The 25,749-nt window shown below is 47.1% G+C and overlaps 1 protein-coding gene across 2 annotated transcripts in view; it reads right to left on the reverse strand.

Annotated features, from left to right (window-relative positions):
• Positions 1-25,749, reverse strand: part of IFT172 (intraflagellar transport 172) — a 1,173,227-nt gene that overhangs the window by 636,199 nt on the left and 511,279 nt on the right. For both annotated transcript variants that reach the window (XM_085613308.1, XM_085613307.1), the window contains one exon: positions 10,995-11,115. In XM_085613308.1, the coding sequence (XP_085469434.1) occupies positions 10,995-11,115 (121 nt within the window). The remainder of the gene's footprint in view (positions 1-10,994; positions 11,116-25,749) is intronic.

Below are 25,749 nucleotides of genomic sequence, written 5' to 3' on the forward strand. Positions count from 1 at the left end.
TCCATAACTGGCTCCAAAATAGCCTCATTAAAAGGCAACAAAGGCTCACTGGTCGAGGTAGGCGAATGTAGCACCTCCGTCAGAAGGTTAGGTTTATACTCAGCAGAGGGCAACTGCAAGTCCAGCAACTCTGCGGCCTTTTTTATTACAAGATGATAAGGAGCCAGTTCCTGCGGTGGAGGGGATCTAGTGGAAGAATGCTCCCACTCCGGAGTTGTATCGAGACCGCTAGCCTCTTGAATCCCCTCAAAGTCGTCAGAAGAAGTATCCACATCACCTTCTTCCACCTCCGCCCTATAACGCTCCTCTTCCAAGACTCTCAGGGCCTCTCTCCTTGAGCGGATTCGAGGAACCGGCGCCGGCGGCGCCGTACGCGGAGTCGGTGGAACCGAACGTGGAGCCGGAGGTGTCGGAGTCGGCGGCGCCGGACGCGGAGCCGAGGGAGTCGGCAACGGCGTCGAGGAAGGCTCCGAAGAAGGTCGATCCAATCGAAGTCGAGATGGATCCCCAGACGGCGCCGGAAACTGCCACGAAGGCGCCATTGGCAGAAAGGGCATAAACGGGGCCTGAGCATAATGCTGCGGCACTCCCAGGCCATAGGACCCACGGGACCAGTAGGTGCGCCGGATGGGAAGGCAGCCCGTTGGAAAATCCCATACATAGCATTTAGAAAATGTGTCGAATCCGCACCCGGAGTCGGGAACTGCGGATAAGGGATTGATCCCGGATCCGGTTGAGGAGTACCTGTGACCGGAGCCGTAATATCCTCAACAGGCGCCTCAGAATCATCCGGCTCTGGAGAAGGCTCTTTTTCCTGTTCTTGCTCGGCCTCAAAAGCAGAAGACTCCACTGAAACCGGTGACTGCGCCGGTGACTGCGCCGGTGACTGCGCCGGTGACTGTGCCGGTGACTGCGCCGGGGACCGCGCCAGGGACCGCGCCAGGGACCGCGCCGGAGTCCGCTTCGGCGAAGGAGATCTCTCTGGAGACTTAGATGGAGAAGGAGACACATCCTTACTTCGACGTCGAGGCGAAGTCGATCTCGACGCCTTGCTCTTCGAAGACCGGCGCCGAGAGGAATGCTTCCTTTTCTTATGATGTTTCTTCGACTTCGAAGAATGCGAAGTCGATGACTCCGGTCTTGACCTCTCCTTCTTCCTACCTCTCTTCTCCTTCTTAGCCTTGGCCATGAAGAGCTTCGCCTCTCTCTCCTTCAAGACCTTGGGATTCATCCTTCTGCAGCTGGAACAATCCTCCACGTCGTGGTCAGAAGAAAGGCACCAGAAACAATCTTCATGGGGGTCTGTCATCGACATGTGGCCCCCACATTCCCTACAATGTTTGAAACCCGACTTCCTAGTCGAAGACATGGCAAAATGTTCAACAGTAACCCACTACATGACTACAAAGCAGCAGGAGAGTGCTGGAAAACCGTTGCGCGTCGACGGCGCGGAAAAAAGGGAACTGACGTCATCACGCCGACGTGGCTCTCTTATGGCTCCGGTGACGTCATACGGAGTCGCGAGCGGAGCCGATGCATTATGACGTCGTCGGCGTAGAGAGCTGGGGAAAAAAGTTCCGTGGAATGCTGGCGCAGGGGATATTCACAAGGTGAGGAATCCACTGGCAGAGGTATCCATCAGAAAGTTATTTACTATGTTTAAACCTATTTTCGGAGCTAGTAAGGTCTTAGAGACTCCTAAAGTGGGTTTAGAATGCATCCCTTCCAAATTGCAATTTGGTGCCATATGAATCGGTTGGGGTGGTAACTGATTCGCAAAGGGTCAGGGTTCCCTTTGGAGTCTTTTCCATTTTAAAATCGGGGTGGTAGCTTCAGGTGGGGTAGACATTAGTCCAGGGGACAACTGACACTGTCTAAAATAACATTTTGTTCAAAACAGACTTGTTTCCTTTAAGGAAATGCTTCAAGAAAAAAGTATTCAATGTTGAAATGCAATTACAGGGTGGTAGTCTGCTGACCCATGAAGGCCACCACCCCTGTAATTGTAACAATTGGAGGGAGTCATCATTTGCAACCTGCTTAATTAATATTAATTAGGGAGGTAGTACTAGGGCCCTCTCCAATTCAGTATTTTGCGAACCGATCTATTAGTACATAAGTATGTTTCAAAATTATATACTGGTCGCAAATAGAAAAGCCATAATTTGCAACCACTTTTTGTGACATGTTTTTGTACTTCTGCCCTTTCAGTCCTTTAAATACATGTTTTTTTTATCATCACCCTCTTCCCCTTAAACACTGGGTTCAAACAGGGTTTAGTATCCCAGTCGCAAAACTTCCAGTGTGGCAGAAACATTGCTGCCACTATGGTGGTGGCAGGAAGAATGCCAAACTTAAAGCTGTCTGCCATTGCCCATATACTTTCACCAGAAATAGCTCCCATTTGCATGCTTGAAGCCACTTCATCAAGAAAAGAAGATTGGCAGCAGGTCCACTTTGTCACTGTGTACTGAAGTTCTGGGGACAGACCCCTAAAGTAGGAGTATACTCAGGCCCCAAAGTAGACCCACACTTTAGCGGCCTATTGCATCATGGGGCTATTAACAATTCTTTTGTGCTAGATAGGTATGGTTTAGATTGCTGGACCTAGAAAGAAGGGAAGCTAAGGGATATGGGGCCCAGCTGGCTGCTCTAAAATTGAGCAGCCTGTCCACCGCCATGTATGCCTGCATCATGTGACTAAATGGGTGGTCCTGATGGTAGAGGTGGCAGTGGCTCCGTCATCAGGGCCACCGCTTACCACTGTTCTTTAAATGGGCAGCAGTATGCAGAGAAATGTGGAAGGGTAAAATGCCCTTTTAAACAAAGGCCTTTGAACTATTTCTACTCTTTCAGCAAGAAATCTTCTGTGTACAAATAAGTGGAACAAATGCAGCAGGTGCGTTGGGTACATGAATAAATCAATATGCATCTTCCAATTTGCTGCAAACAAATATTCAAAGGAGTTTAATCTCAAACCAGTTTTGTGCTTTGAAACGTTCAGCATACATCTAGCTACCATCTCTCCTAGATAGAAATGCCAGCAAAATAATTCATAAATGCGCATAATTCCATAAATTCCTTCTCATCAGCTAAAGCATTTGATATTTAGATTAAAGGGAAAGGGAGCTGAATGTCCAGGCATTCCTTCAATGGTTACATGGATAGCTTATTTTCTGCTTTCTTTTCACCCTATCTGCAGCCACTGACAGCAGAGACTAGTGTGACAATTCAACAGATGTTTATATTCTGGCATATCAAATTATTTGGACCAAAACTGGTGATGTCAGCTCAGATATATTGGTACTGAAGAGAAAGACACTGGGTCATCTGAATTAAGAATGGGATCTCATGGTAATCCATCAAGCAAGAAAACACCATGGGCTATGGACTGGCTGAGGGCTGTGTGGAGCTTGCATAACTAGGGTCAAATTTATAGCTCAAATTTCAACCCTGTAAGAAAATCGAGCTCTGAATTAAAGAGTGAAGGAGTTGGATAAAGGAGGCGGATAAAGGAGGCAGCAGGATAACTGATTTATGTAAATGAGGCTGTCAGACAGTACTTAACACTGACAGCAGATGAGGGAAGCAAATGAAACAATGCTTCAGAAGTCTGCGGCCTCTAAAACACAAAGTCCAAGAACACACTACTTCCATACCCCATTAGGCCATCGAACAAGTTACTTAACTTCGGTAACGATATATCTGTAAGAAACATTATTTAGTGATAGATTCCTTACCTGTACACGACTTTCCGCACCAGGAACGCAGAGCCATGAAAGATACTGACCACTGATGCATTGAAACTAGGGCCCTGAAAGGGATGACCTTAACCCTAGAAATCAGTTCGCACAACGGGGAGGATGGGTGGGGCGGTAAGGAATCTATCACTAACTAATATTTACTGATATATCGTTACTGAAGGTAAGTAACTTGTTCTTCTGAAAGAAACACTTTAGTGATAGATTCCTTACCCAGCAATACCAACCCCGGTGGTGGGTCTGCGAACCAAAATCACACCAGGTAGTCCCGGAGAACAGAACGGCCAAAGAAGCCGTCTCTCCGGACTTGGCTGTCCAGGCAATAGTGCTTCGTAAAAGTGTGCAGCGAGGCCCACGTAGCTGCCTGACAGATGTCTTGTAAGGGGACACCACGTCCCAATGCCGTAGTGGCAGCCGTCGCCCTGGTGGAATGGGCGCGCAGCCCCATCGGAGGCTCCTTCTTTGCCAGAGAATAACAGGCTTTAATACACAAGATGACCCATCAGGAGATAGTCCGCTTGTGTATGGCCCGACATTTTTTGGCGCCTACGTAGCCAACAAAGAGCTGGTCATCCACCCGGAACTGTTGTATGCGATTCAGGTAAAATGAGAGCGCACATTTTGGGTCCAGACAGTGGAACCTCTCTTCCTCTCTGGAAAGATGCGGAGGCAGAAAGAAGGTGGGCAAAGTGATGGTCTGCCCGATGTGAAAATCAGTGACAACCTTTGGTAGAAAGGATGGACGTGTTCTGAGCACAACATTGTCCGGATGGACAGACAGAAAGGGTGGTTTGCAAGAAAGAGCTTGGAGCTCACTCACTCTCCTAGCAGAGGTGATGGCCACTAGGAAAGCAGTCTTCAAAGTTAACAGAGGAAGGGGACAGTTGTGAAGAGGCTCAAAGTGAGTGCACAATAAATATGTGAGAACCAGATTCAAGTCCCACTGTGGCATTACAAAGGGAATAGGAGGGAAAAGGTGAGTAATGCCTTTGAGGAATCTATTTACAACAGGGGACTTGAAAAGAGTGGGCTGATCAGGAAGCCTAAGAAAGGCTGAAATAGCAGAAAGATAGCCCTTAATAGTGCCCAGAGCGGAGTCCTGCCGGGCCAAAGAAAGAAGGAACAAAAGGACTTCTGATTGAGGGGCAGAAAGAGAATCCACAGCCTTTGCTGTGCACTATGCCACAAACTTGTTCCATCTGCAGGCGTATACCAACTTAGTGGAGGGACGCCTGGCTGCCAGGATTACATCACAGACTTCAGGGGGCAAGTTGAAAGGAATCAACTGCCGCCGCTCAACCACCAAGCAAGGAGATGGAGACTGGACAGGTTCGGGTGGAGGACTGTCTCCTGCTGCTGCGACAGAAGATTCTCCCGAAGAGGCAGTCAGATCGGGGAATCGATGGTCATACTGAGTAGCTCGGGATACCAAACTCTTTGAGCCCAGTTTGGAGCCACACAAATGACTTCGGCCTGGTCATGCCTGATCTTCTTTAGCACTCTAGGCAGAAGTGGTATAGGCGGAAAGGCGTACAACAGACCGCAACTCCACTCGCGACGAAAAGCGTCGCCGAGCGAGTGCCGCCTTGGAAATTCCAATGCGTTCTCCTCTGTGGCGAATAGATCTAACCAAGGCTCTCCCCACTGTTAAAAGAGACCTTGCGCCACCTCCGAGTGAAGAAGCCATTCGTGATCCATCATGCACCTGTGGCTGAGTTCGTCCGCCTTGGCGTTCAGTGAACCTGCCAGGTGTTGAACCACCAGGGAAATGCCCTGGTGTTCCAGCCATGTTCAGAGGCGCAGGGCCTCCTGACATAGGGTCCACGACCCCACCCTGCCCTGTTTGTTGAAATACCACATGGCTGGGGTGTTGTCTGTGAACACCTTCGCTACTCTCCTCTTGACAGAGGGAAGGAATGCCTTCAGTGCAAGCCGGATCGCCCGGAGCACCAGAAGGTTGATATGGAGCCTGGACTCCGCCGGAGACCTGAGGCCTCTGATCTCCGCCTCTCCCATGTGGCCGCCCCCATCCCAAGAGGGACGCATCCATCACCACCGTGTGCTCCGGTTGGGAAAGGGAGAGGAATCTGCTATTGACCCAATGCCGGTTGGTGAGCCACCACTGGAATTGTTGTGCAGTGCCCTCCGAGATCTGGACGTAATCGACAGGTTCCCCTGATGCTGCGCCCACTGGAAATTCAGGTCCCACTGCAGGGCCCGCATATGTCATCTGGCATGATCGACCAGCAGGATGCAGGAGGCCATGAGGCCCGGCAGCCTCAGGGTCATCCTGACCGAAACCCAGGATAGAGGCTGAAAGATCAGAATCAGAGATTGAATATCCCGGACTCGCCGTTCGGGAGGATAGACCCAAAAGTGCATTGTATCCAGAACCGCTCCAATGAAGAGGAGCTTCTGAGAGGGAAGCAGGTGCGACTTCGGCACATTGAACTTCAACAGCCAGTCGTCGAGATAGGGGAAGACTGCAACCCCTGATCTGCGCAGATGAGCTGCGACCACTGCCATCACTTTCGGGAATGCTGGTAAGGCCAAAGGGGAGCACGGTAAACTGAAAGTGCTCTCGGCCTACCGTAAACCGCAGGTAACGCCTGTGGGCCTGCAGGACGGGAATGTGGAAATATGCATCCTCCAGGTCCAACGCTACCTTCCAGTCTCCAGGGTCGAGGGCAGACAAGACCTGAGCCAGAGTCAGCATCTTGTACTTCTCCTTCCGGAGGAATCGAATGACGTCCCTGAGGTCCAAGATAAGACGCAAGCACTTGACCTTCTTGGGCACAAGAAAGTAGTGGGAGTAACAACAATGTCTGACTTCTGGCGCAGGAACACGCACAATGGCTCTCTTGGCCAAGACGGCGCGACTTCCTGTTGTAGAAGTGCCAAGTGATTCCCCGACATGAGGTAGTACTGGGGTGGAATGGCTGGAGGGGTAGTCTCGAAGGGGAGGGAGTAGCCCCTTCGGACCATCTGTAAAACCCAAATGTCCGAAGTGATGGTGCGTCAGTGGGGGAGGTGATGGCAAATCCTGCCGCCCACTGGCATTTGATGGGCCTGAAAAACGAGACTAGGAAGGTTTGGAGGCAGTGGTGGCGTAGTGGAGGTGGACTCACCCGCCCGCTGGTCCCCTGACCCGGCTCGGCGGGTCCCACGTCCCCGCGGAGACTATCGCTGCACAGGCCTGTGGCTCTGAGACGAACGTGTCGGGTGCCCCTTCCGTGGCCACGAAAGGAGCGAAAAGCAGAAGGCGGAGGAGGGCGCGTGGCAGAAAGGCCCAAGGACTTGGCCGTAGCCCGCGAGTCCTTAAAGTGCTCCAACTCTTTGTTAGCGAAAAGGCGAATGCCATCAAAGGGCATCTCCATCAGAGTGTTCTGGACATCCCCAGAAAAAATAGTTGTACTCAGCCAGGTGTGGCGACGGAGCGCCACTGTCGTGGAAATCGCCATGCCCAGCGAGAAGGCGGTGTCAAGGCCACAGCAAATAGTGAACTTGGCTGCATCCCTCCTTTCAGCAATAGCTTGAGAGAGCACTGTCCGGGCCTCCTCCGGACATTGAGGCAGCATGTGTGCCACTGTATCCCACACAGAGTGGGAATAATGGCCCAAGAGGCATGCAGTGTTCACAGACCGCAGCCCTGAACTGGTGGAAGAAAAAATCTACTTACTGAAATGCTCCAGTTTCTTAGACTCCCTGTCCGGTGGTTCGCTCTGGGACGTAGAGGCTTTGACAACCAAGCTCTCATGGGTGGGGTACTGGGAAAGGAAAAGGGGATTTCTTGAGGCGTCGGGCCATGTTCTTATCCACAGGAGCCCCTGTGTTGGGCCTGGACCAGATGCCCAAAAGAACGTCCGAAAGTGCATTGTTAAAAGGCAGCAGTGGCTCCGCAGAGGTAGCCGCCGGCTTAAGCACTTCAGTCAGGAGGTTAGTCCTGATGGCCACTGTAGGGAGCTGTAGGGAGCTCGAAGTGGAGGGCCTTGGCCGCCCTATGCAACACCACTGCGTAACTTGCACCATCCTCCGTAGCCACGGTAGGAGGAGTTAGCATGCCAAGGTCAGGAGAGGTATCAAGACCACTGGCCTCCCCCAACTCCTCTGCCCAGTCCGGGTCAAACTCACATTGTGCTGTGAGAGGGTCCTCAGACCCTTCCCAGTCCTCCCCTTCCACCGAAGGCTGATGAACAGGCCGAAAATAAGGAGGATGGACATAGGGATAGAAATCCCCAATCGGCGTCAGACTCGGCGTCGAGCGACGCCGTTCCGGCGCCGTATCCACATCGGGGCTGAAACCGGAGGTGACGTCGTCCGGTGTGCCGGGCGACGTCGAAGGTGGTGCCGGTGGGGTCGATGTCGGTGGAGGTGTCACAAGGTCAACCAGCGTCGACCAGGATCCAGGCTTGGATCCATGGGTGCCCTGCGGAGCCGGGGCCAGAGCAGACAGTGATGCCGGAGACAGTAAAAGGCTAGAACCCCCAGCTGGGTCCGCGGGGCCCGAAGGCACACCAGCTGGGCCCAAAGGCCCAAATAGGCGAGCCATGGCTGACAGAAATTCCTGCAGCTGGGCCGGAGTCGCCGATGGACCCGGAAAGGGCGGGTATGCCGGCAGTGACTGTGTAGGCTCCGCCTGAGCCGCAGGGGAGGCACCACCCGCACCCTCAGCCATGTCGCGTGACGGGACGTCGGAGAGTGATGGCACTTCTTCGACTTCTTGAAACGCTTCGTCTTACCTGACCCTGAGTGCGAAGACTTCGATCCCGATGAACGATGGTGGTGGCTCCGCGACTGGTCCCTCGACCTCCCACAGGACCGGAACCTTGAACAGCATGGAGCCAACTGCCGGACTTCAAGCAACTTTCCAGACCGCTTCCACAAAGTCTTCGGTGCCATGGCCTGGCAGTCGGAGCACGACTCGGGGTCGTGGTCGTGCCCCAGGCAGTAAAGACACACGCAGTGCGGGTCCGTCACCGACATCATGTGATGACAGTCCCTGCAGGACTTGAAGCCGGGCATCCCTACTGCACCAGGAGTCGATCAACTCGTAAAATAGAGACAAAAGGCCTCGAAAAAACTCAGTCAAAAAGTGACTGGGGGTACCGCTCTCTCCGGATCTGTGCTTGCTGGCACGGAAAAAAAGAACTGACGTCAGCGCGCGAGGGCTGCGTCTAAGTAGCTGCCGCGACGTCATCTCGGCAACCACGAGGCTAACGACGGACGCGGAGCCGCACGACGCCACCTTCCGACGCGCAGGGTACAGCTGACAAAAACTTTCCGGATCCAGTCTGACGCCTGGGGGTAATTCTAAGGTAAGGAATCGATCACTAACTTGTTTGTTTCAGATATCGCACCTGGTTTAATTCAGTCAAATTAACCTAAATGTGTACATGAAACATCTCATCTTTGAAGGGGCTCTTAAACCAGGTGTCTCCAACCAGTCGATCACAAGCTACCTGCAGCTCACAGACACCTTCAGAGTACCTCACAGTCTTGAGTTCATTTTAATGAGCACTGGGTCACATTTTTCTTTCAAAGTTAAAGGTAGGCTGTGTTTATATTACATTATTATCTTCAGGCTGCAGATAGCAGTGCCTGATAATGAGGAGTGCTGGAGTCAGATTTATGACTCAGGGCACAGATGTGAAGAACTGAAGCACTGAGGTATTTAAATCTTAAATAAAAGTCCTTGTCAAATCAATATTATAGCATGAGAACAAAATGATGCTTATGAATGCTTTCAAATGGGAGAAAATTAAAATGAAAGTTAACTTAATGATTAAGTAAAAACTTCATTTGAATTTCCCTCCTATTTCAAAGTGTCACAGCAGGCCTCTAGCTCCCAAAGAGACTGTGCCATATTTACTACTGAAAATAGTCATTTAAATGGGAGAAATTTAAAATGAAGAAAAATATTTCTATTAAACATTAAGTATCAATGTTTTTTTCCACCTCAATTAAGCCAATTATGTCTTAATATGTTATGAAGCAGCATGTTTCTTCACTTTAAATTCCTCTCATTTAAACAAATAGTTGTATTTTTCTGTTATAAATATGCCACAGTGTCTAGAGGCCACTGGGTGCAACATACCTGCTGTTTGTAAATGTGAAACTTGAACGGAAGAACATTTAAATGATGAGTTTTATGGAATCCATACAAACATTAAGTTAACTCTTAGTTAAATTTTCTCCCATTTCAATGTGTCACATTCACACACAGCAGGCATCTTTGCTCCCAATCACTGGTAGACACGCTGCCATATTTATAACTGAAAAATACAGCCATTTTTTTAAGTGGGAGAAATTTAAATGCAGAAAATTGTTCCATATTATGAGCATTTTTGCAGAACATTCTTTTGCACTTTAAGTTTCTCCCATCTAAAACAAATGGTTGCATTTTTGTGTTAAACGGTGACACATATGCCAAAAGGTATGTCCTGTACCACAAGTACATGTGACACAAGTTCTAATTCACCCATACACATACATACCTCTCAATGACGCACATGGCAGTCCTGTCATGGTGCCCCTAGTTAAAATATTTTGTTCAAGCCATAGTACCTGGGTCTATGAACATTAAGCATAAAGTCAAGGAAGATGGGTGTGGGGGTGTCTGGTAACACTAAGCGAGTGACTTGGCCTTCAGTAGCTCATGATGATTTTCACTGATCAGAAATAGCTCTCACTACAGAAAAGGATGGAGACCCCTGTCTTATACAAACTTTGTGGTGCTGTAGAAAATCTGCATCCTATTGGAGTGAAGTGCCTGAATGCTCATTAGAAACATCAAAATGACCAAACTAACAACAATTGGGCCTGTCTGGTAGGGACGATCCTAAAAAATATGACACACCAAAGCTCGTTAGCATTTGCTTTAGATAAAAATACTCTAAGGTTCCAGTCCTATCACGGCAGAACAAATAAGAAGGCATTGAGGCATGAGGTTTGCAGTCATGCAAGGGAATAAAACAAGGGATAACAAAGAAGGATAGTCAAGTGCTTGTCAAGTTTGTAACTGCTGTGTCAATGCGTCCTCTCCTAGCAGAAGTACAACTGTTCCCAAGAGATGGGAACAGAAGAGGGACAAAGAAAATCTGTTCCCAGAGGTCTGTGACTTAAGGAAGGCAGGGGGTAGACACGGAACGATGCATAATCAATACAATATGTCTACTAACGGTAATGGAATAGCTCTGCTATTTCAGCTGTAGATGTCTAAAAAGCTGCACTTACCCAGCTTCAATATAGTGGTTGATAGCTGCATCCAGCTGCTTCTGCTGCACCAAGTAATCTCCCCAGGACTCTTCCAACTTGACTACTTCGGAGGGGAATGCAATGCGAGCAAGCTCGACAGCTGTGGTCAGAGACGGAGCAGAATAAGAATAGGAGAACATCAATAGCAGGTTTGAAGCCCAGCTCAAAAACAACTACTTGTATTCACTAACACAAAATGCAAATGGGAGAGTAGAAAGATTAACCGCTAGATGAAGAGGTGGGGATGTCCATTTGGTACTCATGGATATGAAACCATAGATCACAAAGCGTTATTAATTATTAGCATAAACTCTATTTCTCGTGCCCTAGGCTTCTTCTTGTCGGACGTACAGACCACACAGAGAGGCAATATGTATTTATGTCACTGGCAGTGCCAGATCACTACTGTATTTTGATGGACAAACTGAGTCTGTGGCTGATGAAAGACTTATGTGTGGGGAAAACCAACCTACATCATGGAGATGAACTCCAAATTCATAGACATTCATTTACAGCTTTTTACGAATAGTTTGTTTTATAAACAAATGTATGAATAACCTACTTATATTGAGATGCTCCTCATTCCTATATCAGAAAGACACTTAACATGAAACGCAGCTACAGTCACAGTTATGAAATATTTTCTGAAAATGTGTGAGATACATAAAACCACTTTGCACAGACATCTTTTCTGGATCCCAATCTAAGACACAATACGTTTGTAAGCAGTAAGTTAAAAAAAAAAGGCTTTGTCCATGTAGCATGGCTCTACATGGGTAACACATAACAACCACAGCTGCAATGTCCATAGCACCAATGTAATATTGGTGTTAGGTCTCTCCAAGGATGCCTGATTTATCAAACAAATGTCAGCTTTAAATACAGAAATAAAAGGGTAAACTCACTGTCTAGCAGCACCTCAGTTGAAGAGAAGGTTGAGGAAAAGGAACTGCTAGCTCAAAGTTGAAAAGTTCAAGGTAGAAACACTGTGCTGTGCAGAGCTCAGGAAAACTCCCTAACACACAACGTTAGGCAAGAAATCTGCGGTTTGGTGGCCCTTCAGGGGATGGATACTCAAGGGTTTGTGAAGTGATTAGCTGGAGTTTGGATGTTCTTTAATGAGGCTAACTGGTTACTAAATGCTATTGATTTTCAAAGGAGATTGTCCTTTTAGCTTTTATACTGCTATTTTACTGTTACCATGGGACTCTCACCATGACGACAGGGAAGATTCAAACATGTGAATCTATAAAAAGATACAATACTGGAGAATATATGTTCCTGATACATCCTTCTATGTCCTCTTCACAGATCATCCTGTTGAGAACCAAAAACATAATCCCATTTATGAATGTGGTGCAGTATGTTTAAGCTGCCTTCGTTGCCTTCAATGATACCTATTTTAAATGAGCTGACTTTCATGATGGGACATGCCAGGAGGAGCTCACTGTATTCAAGTGGGTTAAATGATAGGCAATATAAGTTTATTTATTTGTTTAGTAACCTGATGTGGATTGACAGGCAATCACTTCGTAAAAAGTGTAAGAAGACAAAAGGACTCTTTAGAAAGGAAGGGAGAGAGTTGCTTCAGTGGATCTTTATTTCAGTGTTTCTGCAGAGGGATGAACGACACTCAGAGGGCCCTCGGCCCTATTTGAGGGGGAGGGGGAGGGGGCTTTGGGTAAGAGGGAGAGGGGGGGGGTACATGATCTCAGCTGTATAAAGGTATAAGTCTTTTTGAAGAGTCTCGCATTACGCTTTCTTCAAATCAAATCTAGCTAAATTTGAAGTCCCGAGTTGTGCACTTATTACATGGATTGTTTGACCTGCCTAGAAGATCAGATCTGCCTGGCTTGATCAAACTTCTTTTGCAGGAGGACCTCAGGTGTGGACTAGATATGAAATGTGTGGTCACACCCACAAGTATTTTACTCTTGGCATCTATGTGGTTTGACGACAGTGCAAAGTAATTGAACTTAAATAATTGAGGCATCATGAGCGAATGGAGAGATGGTACGAGGAGAAAAGATTTTCTCAAATTTGCATACAGCCAGGCTGCTTGATATTGCATCCTGCAGAGTGTCAAGACCTTTTGGAGAGCTCTGACGGAAACAATGATAGAGTGATCAAGCCATGACTGATAAGTGAGGAGCAATAAGTAAAATGAAGTACCAGCATCACAATGGAGTATTTTGTATTTTTAACTGCTGCTGAGAATAAGGTGCAGAAAGGATAGTTCTGTGTCCAACCAAGCCCTGAGATTTTTCAATGTTTGGGCTGGAGTTGAGGAATCCAAATGCCTGTCACACTGGGGGTCTCCAAGTACAAGAATTTAGCTTTTTGTGCCGATCAGACAGAGGAAGCACTCAGTCTTCCAGTAGTGTAATTCAATTAAGTGATCATGGTTTTGTATTGTTCTCAATGACTTGCAAGTTGGACAGCATCTGCATATATATGAAACTGTACTGATGTAGACAAATAAACAAAGGTGGTGTTATCATTTAGATGCTGATGAGTAGTCCATTATGGGTGGGGCAATGAGAGGGGTCTGCAGCTGATCCCTTTGCAGTCTAGTAGCCACCATCGCAGGTCTTTTGCAGTCTCCTCTGACACCTGGATGAAATCTCACAGATTTCCTTGGTGCTGAGACGACGGAGATTTCAAATTACACTGCAGAGCCTGCATGTACCAACTGGCATGATCCACAAGCAGAATGCAGGAAGTCAAGTGGCCCGGAAGCCTCAGAACCACTCTCACCGAGATCCAGGCTTCAGGCTGAAACATCAGGATCATATACCAAATGTCCTGGACTCGAGGAGGAGGAGGTATAGCTGGGAAAAACACCATGCCCAGTATAGCTTTGATATAAAGGGAGTCTTTGCAAAGGAGTCTGGTGTGACTTCAGTACATTGATGGTAAAACCCAAAGACATCAATATGTCGTCTGTCGCCTGGAGATGTTTGGCAACTGCTTGAGGCGAGCCCGCCTTCAACAGCCAGTGATCAGGGTATGGGAAGACTGGTGTTCCCAACCTCCGCAAATGTCTTTTGCTATTGCCATCACCTTTGTGAACACCCGAGGTGCACTTGTCAGCCCAAAAGGGAATACAGGGAATTGAAAAGTGAGACTGCAAAATGAGAATGTGAAAAAACGCATCCCACAGGTCCAATGCATCCATCTAGTCTCCTGGATCCAGGGCAGGTATAACTTCAGCCAATGCGAACATTTTGAACTTGTCCTTCCTCAAAAAGAAGTTTAGGGGTCGAAGATCTAAAATGGGGCTAAGACCCCCGTCCTTTTTTGGTATTAGAAAATAATGGTAGAAACAACCAGTTCCTATTTTTGAAAGTGCCCCTTTCACTAGCAGAGCCTGCACTTCTGTCTGAAGAATTGAAAAATGGTCCACCAAAAGAAATTGTGGTGAAGGAGGAATGTCTGGAGGGAATACCATAAAAGGTAGAGAGTAACCCTGTACCTAGATCTGGAGCACCCATTGATCTGAAGTTATGCGCCTCCAAGCTAAGTGACATGACCCCCAACTGGCCAATCATGAAGCATCAAGATCACCTTCAAGAGGCTTTGAAATGTTTTCAGAAAGGGGGTGGGGGGGGGGGGGGGCTGGAGTTTGGGCATATTGTTGTGTTTGAGTGGCTGAACATTGTCTACCTGCTCCTCGACCATGTTCTCTAAATGCCTGTTGTAATGCATTGCTGGTTTGTACAGTCTCTGTCTCTGTAGGTATCCTATACCAAACCCACGAAAGGGGCACTGTTGTTGAGACAACTGGTGTTGAGTCCCCAAACCCACAGAATGAGCAGTCGCTTTGCTCTCCTTAAATCTCTCATGAGCAGTATCTCCTTTCTCCTCAAACCACTCTGAGCCATCAAATGACATATCCACCAAAGAATGCTGGACATCTGTTGAAAAACCACTTGAACAGATCCAAACATGCCTTCTTATCACCACAAAGATTTCCAAGACTCTGCCCAATCAGTTGTATCCAGTCCAGATTTTTTAGAAACCTTTGCAGCATCCTGACCATCCGAAACAAGACTTTGCTAAATTTTCTGAGTGTCTTCGGGTATTGCTGGTAAAACATCAGCAACTCTATCTCACAAATCGTGAGACTATCTACCCAACAGACAGGAAGCATTTACCGAATGTAAGGCCAAAGCCGCTGAAGGAAAAACCTTCTTTGCATAAGCTTCCATCTTCTTAGAATCCATCCACTCCCAATCAGGTGGAGTGAATAGAAAAGCATTTAAATTAGTACGACTTGTAGAAGCCTGTACTATTAAACTAACCGGAGTTGGTTGCTGAATAAGAAAATTCAGATTTCCTGGGGCTGGTCGGTGCCTCCTCATGATCTGCCTGTTTATTGGAAGGCAAGATCCAGGCTTAGCCCAAGGGCCCATCAAAGCATCTGTTAAAGCTCATTAATGGTAATAAAGGCTCCTGTGAAGTTCATGACAGATCCAAAACTTCAGTCAGTCAACAAAGTAGTTTTAAGCTCTTTTGTAGGTAAAACTAAATTAAGAGCTTCTGCTGTTCTGTGTATTGCAGTTGCAAAAGATGATTTCTCCTCGGTAGCCATAACTGGCATAGGGGGTGATAAACCAACATCAGAAGAAGTGTCAAGACCGCTAGCATCTTGCAAACCCTGCAAAATATCATCCAAAGGATATTCTGCATAAAAATGATACTCTACCCGTGAAAGATCACGTTCTGACCTAACATACACCATAGTAGAAGGCAACTGACCTTCAGAATCTGATAAAAAATTCGGATCCGCCGTTCGCAGCGGCGGCACCGATACCAGCGTCGTAGGTGGGCTCGCACAAGAAACCTGTGGTGCCAATGAAAACGAAGTTGAAGGTTCCATACCCATTAATTCCGACATCATCGGCCTAAAACCTCAAACAAGAGGAAGCGTTAGCATCGAGGACGGATCCATCAATGTCTGACCAACCGGAGTCCTTGTCGGATTCGTGGAGCAAGAAGGCGTACCAAGAGGATCCAGACTAACACCAAAGATCCAATCCATAGTTTTCTATAGCTGTTGAATCTGATCTGGCATCACTAGCTTATCCACTGGGATTCGAAATGTCAAACACGTCGAAGGAGGATCCCTTGAAGGAGACCTAGCTGTAAAACAACTTTGAGGGGAAGGCCCAGTACCTCATGCGACTCCAAATGACAGCAACGATGAGAGTGGTGCCACACAGGAGAACAGTGCTTGGATTTCTTATGCATCTTATAGCTCTTCATCGACTAACTTGACTTCGACAAAGTCCAATCCTTCGAACGACCTCTCGATGGAGAATGAGACTGGTCTCTTGACCTCAACTGATATCGACAAGCCATGGACATTGAACTGGACTGAGTCTTTGATTATCTGAACTCTACTACTGCGAGTTTCGTTTCCCACTATCTTGGCACATGACGAACACGACTTCGAGTCATGGCTGGAACCAAGACACCAGAGACATCATGTGGATCTGTGAGTGACATCTGTCGGTTACAGGTCACACATGGCTTAAAGCTTGAAGGGTTTGGTGACAACTTTCACACAAAAAAAAGTAAAGTAATTTCTAGAAGAAATTAAACAAACCATTGAATGACAGTTCAAGCTTCAGAACCACTACGGTTGGCGCGGAAAGAAAGAAACTGAAGACAGCGCGAGCAGGTGACGTATGCATAGGGAAGTCGACGCCACAGTCGCTTGAGAAGTCACTCACGAAACTATGAAGTCACTCGATGCCACCTGCTGATGCTGAAGGACATGCTAGGCAAAAGTTTCCAGATCCAGTCTCACACCTGGAGATATTCAAAAGGTGAGGAATCTGCAGTTAGAAGTCTCTATCAGAAATCACTGGTGCCAATAAAGGCCACATACAGCTAGACATCAGAGTGCCTCTATTTAAGGTTTAGAAACATTTATTGTAATGAACAATAATGTAAGACACTTCTTGCAGAGGAAGAAGAGAGAAAGTGATAGTGGATTATAGAAGAATTTGGTATTAAGTAAAGATACTTATTAATCTGTTCAATATGGTATAAACAGAATGAACAAGATACTTACTTACGGTAACTATTTCTGGTGCATCGTTTATCGAACAGAGGACTCTTCACATTTAGAATATCCACAGGAAGCAGACTGAATGAATAAATGAATAATTCTTTATTTGTGTGGTTAATAAAAACCATTACAGAAAAGGAAAAATAAACATATGTATATAAAAAAAAATGGAGGTAAAGCGGACTTTTAGCAATTTTTAAAAAGAAAAATGAATAAATAGGAGCCAGACTGGACCCGGGAGATTTTTCAGCACCACCTCTGTGTGCCAGTAGATTATGTCATGTCGCTCATCGTTGACCCTGTTCCACACCAGAAGTGATGGTTGGAGCCCCATATAAGCTCCACCTAAGAACGTTGACATCAGTTTTTTATTGACGTTGTCTGTACCCTCGAATGCAGAGGCAAAACAACTATTATCTGTTCCAGTGTGAAGATCTGTAATTTGGGACCTTTTTCAATGAATGGGAGGTCATTCCACACAAAGGGAAGGCAGGAGGACATTAGAGGGGAATCTGCAATTAGATAGAGTATCCACGATAAGGAGAGTTACTGAAGGTAAGTAATTTCTTCTGATGGATACTTCTAACTGCAGATTCCTCACCTTTAGAATAGATACCAAAGCAATAGCTCCCTCGATGGTGAGTCTGTCTAATGAATCAGACCAAAAGTGTCTGCAGGACTGAACGTCCAAAATTGCTCTTCCCGCCTCACCTGGCTGTCAAAGCAGTAATACTTTGTGAACATGTGCACTGATGCCCACGTTGTGGCCCTACAAACATCTAGGACAGGCACTCTTGCGTGCCAATGAAGGTAGTATCTTGGCCCTACTGGAATGGGCTATCAATCCTTCTGAGGCTGCTTCTTGGCCAGTGATTAGCAGATCTTAATGCATAGGACTATCCACCGGGACAAGTCCTTTCCTGCACTACCTTGCCTTTCCTTGCCCCAGAGAATCCCAAAAAGAGATGATCGCCCACCAATAGTCTTTGGTACAATCAATGGGAAAGCTCAGTGTTCTTTTGGGGTCCAAATGATACAGTCTATCCTCCTCTTTCAAGGGGTAAGTTATGGCAAAAAACATTAGAAGTGTGATGGGCTGTCCAACATGAAAGAGTACAACCTCTGGTAGAATGGAGGCTCAAGCCCTCAACAGCACCACTGGCTGGACAGAAAGCTTGAAGCTCACTCATGTAACAAGCTGAAGATATCCATTGAGAAAGACCATCTTGGGGGTCAGGAGACACAGAAGATAGCGGTGCACATGGTAGCTTGGCTGGGCTGAACATGGAGTAAGATGCACTCTCTCCTCTCCAGTGCAACCCTTTCTGTGGCCCAGGGAGCGATCTGTCTCTTTGCTTGACCTGAATGCCACTTGCATTCGGAGTGCGCAGCAGGGACAAATTCCAGTGTGCTGCACGGGTGAAGGAGATTCAGTTTACCCATGACTTGAACCAGAGGCTACCTTGCAGCACTTGGAGACTGCACAGTGAGGGGTGCCATGCCACCCAACTGAGAATATCGACGGACGAGGCAGATGCCCTAATCCTGGGCATAACCCTTGAGGAGAACTGGCAGAGAGGAATTTGCAAGCCCAACATGAAACAGGAGGAGGAAAGTGAGGAAAATGATCCACTTGCATTGGTGTAAGCGGGGCTTCGTAGGCGATGCCTGACAAAGCGGGCCTTGTTCAATTGATTCAGTGGTTTAAAAGTTCCTACTACCAACTGGCAGTCCATGCCAAGCTGCAAACAGCAGACCACAGGACAAATTACCTACCTCAGCTTTTTACCCTATCGAATTCAGATGCTAATCAGCCTCCCATGTTGCTGGTAGTCCAGGAGCCTAGTGATAGACGTGACGCATCTGGCTTTTACACCTGAGGTGGGAGCATGCTTTCTTTTGACACGTGTCCCCGAAGCGCCACAAAAGCCATTATAGGCACGCAACTCATGTCCTGTAACTGAACAGTTCAATTATGATCCAATGCACCTGTAGGGATGGAGGATTCCGCCTTTGCAAAGGAAAACTACTTGCTATTGTGGGGGCCCTGAAGTTTTAAGCTGAGTTGCAGCGACAATTACTCAATTCCAAAGGCATCTCTGCAGTGTTGCAGGCGATTTTGCTACTGAGCCGCAGGCTCTAGCCCAAAACCGGCAGTTTGGCAGACAAAAGGTATAGTTAAGATACTGTAGGAGACGAAAGCTAATGTAATATCCCACCTGCACAAGGAGAAAACCGAAAATGCACTACCCGATGCTCTCTCGTGGAAGAACTGACCAACAATGGCGCATAATATGCAACAGCTCTTGCTGACCGCAGGGAGGGGTTACGGGATGGGTCATGGAGAGTGGTTAGCTCTGTTATGGTCAACTGTACTGCGGAAGCCTGTGACAACTGATACTCTACCCACCACTCAGCGTTTCTCGCCTGGACTCCACCATAAACGTACTTTTGATCCTCACCCATTGAGGGAAGCACTACTAGTTCAGACAAATAACCTGACTGTCCCACCTCTAATGGACAGGAATATTTGGTTGAGGCTGGTTGGCCATCTGTTTAGTTTTACATTCCATTTTTGTTCTTACTTTGTTGGCTTCAGGAGGAGCTAGAGAATGCGGGAGGATCTGAGGGAAGTGGAGCGCTTCTGGATCCTATATATAGATGGCCTTGCACATTTTCCTTTATATACTATGTTGCATCTCATAGCTCCCAAAGTAGAATATACTACTTTAAAAGATCTACAGGCTTTGCTAGGGTGGAAAGTACCTGTAGGAAGGTGGATATCTGACTTTGGTTACCCCCAACTTTTTGCCTAGTGTCTAGCTGGTTTTTCGACTTAGTTGGCCTGAGATCCTGCCATTCAGGGTCTCAGGCTGTCTGCTCTCTCTTTAAAATGGACTCCATGTACCCTAGGTACATAACCAATTGGTAAGGATCACCTTATTGGACCCTGTACAGTGTACCCTAGGTACCCAGGGCATAGGTGTACCCTAGGCCTACCAGGGGCTGCAGCATGTATTATGGCACCCCTGGTCTGGCCTTCCATTTTGACACAACTGGCTGATCACTCAGCTGGGGCAAGGTCGTGTAATCACCCCTTGCTTAGGTGTAGTATTCCTATACCTAACTTACATATAGACACATGTGTACCTATCAGTCACTCCTATGGCAGGCCTTAACAATCCTGGAGGCAGAGTGCTTGGTAACATGTGAGATGGTGCTCTAGCATGAGCTGAGCCTGTCTGCAGCTTTCGGAACCATGTCCTTATAGCTGTTCTATGATATAGCCTACCATATACTCTTAAAGTGCCTTATAATCTTAAACGGTTATGGTAACTATGGTTTGGCTTTATCAAAACATGTCGTGTAAGGTGTCTAACACTTTGGAATAATACCCCCATACCATTTCTGGTGATGAGGATATTATTCCCCCCTTCTAGAGGGAGAGACATGTTAAAATCCTACTTTGCTGTTTAACTCTAACCAAAGCCTCAGCATCACAAAATGGATGCTGCTGCCACAGACACAAGTCTGACCTCCTGCTGCTGGGAGTGATCCCAGCCAGGGAGGCCTGGACAATAGGTTTCCTGCTTGGGGAGGTGCTAGCACCTCCCCAGACAGCCTTTAGTGTATTGGGGCAGGGTGGGCTGAAAGGAATGAGACATGCCTGGGGCACACAAGGTGTTCCTTGCATAGTCCAGTTCAAACCGGCGCTGGGGCACTCCAGCCCCAGCTCTGGCGCGAAACTGGACAAAGGGAAGTGGGTGTAACCACCCCCTCCCAGGTCCCACCCATAAGGCGTGACCTAGCAGGTATCCCAGCCCCCCAGATTAGTATAAGAGTGGGAGTTGGGCCTCAAGACCTTAGATTATCCTGAACCTACAAAACTGAACAGAAACTCTGGACCTTCGACATTCGACGAAAGAAGAAGACTGAAGAATTTCCCTTGTAGCCAAGGAGTGGCTACCCTGTGCAAACAGGCACCATCAAGAGACTACCCTTTGCTTTGCAAACGTTCTACGAGGAACCGACTGCAGAGCCCGACCAGAGCCTTGACTTCCAGACTTCTCCGACCCTCATCCACATCTGCAGCAGAGCTGAGATCCGTGGAGGCGACGAGCGACGTGGGACCGGCTACCTGGAAAAAGTGGCTAGTAACTTACAGCGCAGCTTCTGAGGTACCCTCGAAGTTGTGCACCGGGGATTGAGAAGCCCCAACCCCAAGCACCATCTGCACCGAAGATCAGCCCCCCACACTCCACGAGTCCTGCGTGGGGCCCTTCAGCATTTTCCTGCTTGCCGCGTCTGTCCGGTTGCTTGCCCGCTGGCTAGTGGCCTTTGTGACGACGCACCCTGAAATCTTCTGCGCTGGTTTGGCTCCTCCAGACTGGCTCCCGCTTCTCTGCAAAGAAGAAGCACCCCAGACCTTCCTGGTCTGCACCAGAAGCAAGTCCTTCGTTCTTCGTGGGTTCCGCTTGCCAAGGCTTGGTGAGTCCTAGTCCAACTTCGACGCCGCCGACAGCAAGAGCCTTCGTGGGACAGCTCGCCTCTTGGTCCTGGTCGTCCTCGACGCTTCCTGGTCCTCCTGGCTGCAGCGACAAGCTTCACCTTCACCTGCAAGTCTTCACGACATCGCCTGGTTCCTTCCTGGTTCCACGTGGTCACTGGCTAGTGACCTTGACTCTGTCCCTTCTGCTTGCAGGTTTCTTCTCTTCTTGATCCCAGCCTTGGGATCCACCGGACACTCTTCACTGACTGCCTGTCAGCATCTTTCTTCAGGCATCCATAGGAGTCGACGACGAAAACGACGCATCTTCACCCCTATGCACCCGCAGCCTGTGGGCTAGGTAACTTGGGTACTCCGGTGCTCATCAGGATAGTGACTATCCTAGTGTCTAGTTTTCAAGTCTCAACTTCCTAGCTACTCCGGAAGTGTCCTAAATCTACCGTTTTCTAAACTGTACTATTGCTATTGACTTTTACGCATTACGCGTGAGTGTTTCCAATCTGCACACGAATCCCGTGGGCCTCCCACTTCCTAACTAACGCTAGTGTAGTGTAGCCCCAGCGATTCCCTAGGCCTAGGCCTACTCTATTTCCGTGACAGTGGTTCTTATACCACTTACTTAGTATATGGTTTGCGTGGTCCCTAGGGCCTAACTGTATTACTTACCTGTGTGACTTAATGTATGCATAAATAAGACTGTGTTGTACTTACCTCTAATCTCATAAAGAGTGCTGAGGGTTTGACTAGAATAAATACACTTTATTTTATATATATATCTGTTGTGGTGTCCTTTCATTTGGTATTCAAGGGATTATATATGGTATCACAGCTGGCTTCACATGCCATTCAGAGTTTAGCCTAAGACTGCTCTTGTCCATGCTACCACTAGGATAGCTGGTCTATAAGGTTGACTTTACAACCAATCACCATAAGGGTATTTGGACTGATATAAGGTGTACACTATAACTAGTGACATCATACATCAGGCCAACTTCTCACAGTACCGTATATAAAAAGGAATGCTAACAGTCACTCTTAAACTGTGATGGGGGATCTTGGCAACGATAAACTCCTCTCATTAAACTCCTCTTGCTAAATGGAAAGGGGCTTAACTTCCCCAACAAGCGGCGTCAGGTCTGGGTATACCTCCTCCACCAGGACGTTGACATTATATTCCTCCAGGAATCCCACCTAATTAAGCAACACTAATTCCATATGAAATTACCAAAATACTCTCACAAATACTGGGCCTCTTATACCAGCAAAACAGTGGGATTTGCCACATTATGCAAAGCAGACTTTGGACAACAACCACTTGCAATTATAAGGGACAAAGAGGGTCACTACTTGAAGTTGAAAGAACAAAAGAGAAGGTCCACACTAACTATGCTCAATTTCTATGGCTCTAATAAAGCACAGGACTCCTACATTTGATCCCTCTTGACGGCACAAATACGAAATACTCAGGGAGATATAACTGTGAGAGGGGATTTCAACCTGTTGTGGGACCCTGACATGGCAGAAACATGATTTCATATCAGTGCACAGGAGCAATATCAGCTCTGTCAAAAAGGAGAATACTGAATTGGACCGGGTGGATGCTTGGAGTTACCTGCACCCATAACTCAAAGTCTTCTTCAATTACTCACATGTCCAATCCTCCTAGTCCTGCATTGACGTCCTATTTCTTATACATTCTCTCCTGGGATGGCTAGAATACCCCCTGTTCCCTGATATTACTCTCTTAAACCACACCAGCATAGAACCTACTTCGAGGGGCAGAATCTCACAATCACAGAGGCAATCTTTTTTTTTTTATTAGCATTTGTGATTTTGTAACAAACACAACAACAGACATGACCATGGAAAGGATTTCTTATCCCTTTCATGCCATAGACATATCAGTACATCACTGGAAACATTAGCCAGAGAATACACATCAGGAATGTTCACCACTCACATATACTATACAATGTTATAGAAAGAAACAGCCTACAGGGTAGTCAAGGAGTGGCTGCAGTATGAAGGTGTCAAAGAGCTGGACAAATCCTAACACACAGACATACAGTACAGTGTAAGTGCCCTAGTCGGCCCTTTCTGACGTCTAGTTCAATGGGTCTTCGGGCGTGCTGCGGAGGAGGTAGGTACGGGACAGTCTCCATATGTCTTGTGGCTAGGAGGTAGGTGGTTGGAGGAGAGTGTATGTTTCCACCCAAAATTACAGATCATCCTATTGCGTAGCCAATCAGCAACTATGGGTATTCTAACCCGCTCCCACTTCATTGGCACCCTTCATTTAGCCAATAAAAAAGCCTCTGCAGTGAAACTTGGAACACCAGATGGGACCTCATCAACGTAACCAAGTATTGTCAACAAAGCGTCTGGTTCGGAGGTATGGTGTGTTATGTATGCCATTACACCAATTATCTCATACTAGAAATTAAGACTAGGGGGACATTACCAAGCAAGATGAAGGAATATAGTGTCATGTTGCCTGCCACAATGGTAATTGTGAGGAAACAAGGTGTTATTTCTATGTAGCTTTCATGGAGTGACATAAGCCCAGTGAAGAATTTGTTGTATATTAACTTTTGCCTGTAGTTCATGGACAGGTGGCCAGTTTGCGTGCAGCAATGTTTCCAATGATCAGTGGGTATAGATGTCCCAAGCTCCCGTTCCCAAGCCGCTCTACCCACACAGATACCTTCTTGATGGCGGTTAAATCCACAAATACTTAGACACCCAGTGAACAGGGCTACTATTCATGATGCAATAAAGCAATACTTTGCACTCAACACCCTCCCTGACACCTCCCCACACACTTTATAGGATGCCTTTGAAGCATTGATCAGGGACACTATTATCACCATTGAAATAGCAAGGGTAACACGTCTAGTAGGGAACCTGTGAAATTCAAGCTCGAGCGCATAGATAAACAAGCCCCCTTAAAACTTAACCAAATACAATTAGTGATGCTAAGAGGGTAATTAAGAACATATTAAACTTGAAACAACAATTTTACGATAATGGGGATAAGGTTGGCACAATTGTGGCACGTAAAATTACCAAATCACAAATCGCACAAGCTCAGAACAGGCACAGACACTTGGGCAATAGGCAAATACAAGAGTTCTTCCATACATTCTACCACACTCTGTACACTTGACGCTCCAGAAACATGACTGATAGTCATGCCTATCTTCTGGACTGTGAGTGGACACGTATCTCACCATATCACAGGGACTTACTTTAGGAGCCTGCAGACTCCACTGAGTTACTTATGGCTCTTAAATATTATTCACTAGGGGAAACTCCTGGGCTCGATAGCATCCCACTAGACTTCTATAGAACCTTTTATCCCCTTTTGCAGGAGCATCTTACACCACTGTTCAATTCCTTCACCTCTGACACTATCCTCCCCCCCACAGTGTGCGAGGCTGAGCTGATGCTTATACCCAAAGGCAGGCAAAGATCCAATAGAATGCACATCATATCATATCGCCCAATAGCTCTTTTAAATATGGATGCAAAGCTTTACACCAAGATATGGCATAATACCTAGTGCCTCCCATTCTTAGCCTGATAGAGACGGACCAGATTGGCTTCATACCCCATCGACAGGGAGATAACATCACACAACTTGCATTCCTGGGTAAAAAGGCACACAATCGTGAAATACGGTCTCTGATTTTATCCTTAGATGCAGAGAAAGCATTTGACCGATTTAGATGGACCTTTCCTAAAACCGTTTCACAAAAAATCCAACCTGGTCGTATAATAACAAACTAAAATCAAGGCAGCATATTCCTCCCGTACAGCTTTCAGAGTCAATGGCCAATGCATAAACCCCATTGTACTTGCGAGAGGCACAAGACATGGATATACACTACCCATTTTTTATTTGGATTAGCATTTCAACCCCTGGCCATTAAGTTTAAACAATCTTGTAAGATATCTGGGATCGGGGCGTGGCCAGATCAGCGACCGCAATGGCCGCTTGGAGCTGAAGCTCCGTGAAGTTCCCACTCGCTTTGACCTGAAGCAGCGTCTAGCCGCGTGCAATCCCCAGTAAATGCGGCAATCCTGCAACCGGAACACCCGGCGTGGCTAAGGAACGAAGTGCCGCCTCCTAAAACTGAAGTGGAACC

This window comes from Triturus cristatus, chromosome 6 (assembly GCF_964204655.1).
Source record: "Triturus cristatus chromosome 6, aTriCri1.1, whole genome shotgun sequence".
Lineage (NCBI taxonomy): Eukaryota > Metazoa > Chordata > Amphibia > Caudata > Salamandridae > Triturus > Triturus cristatus.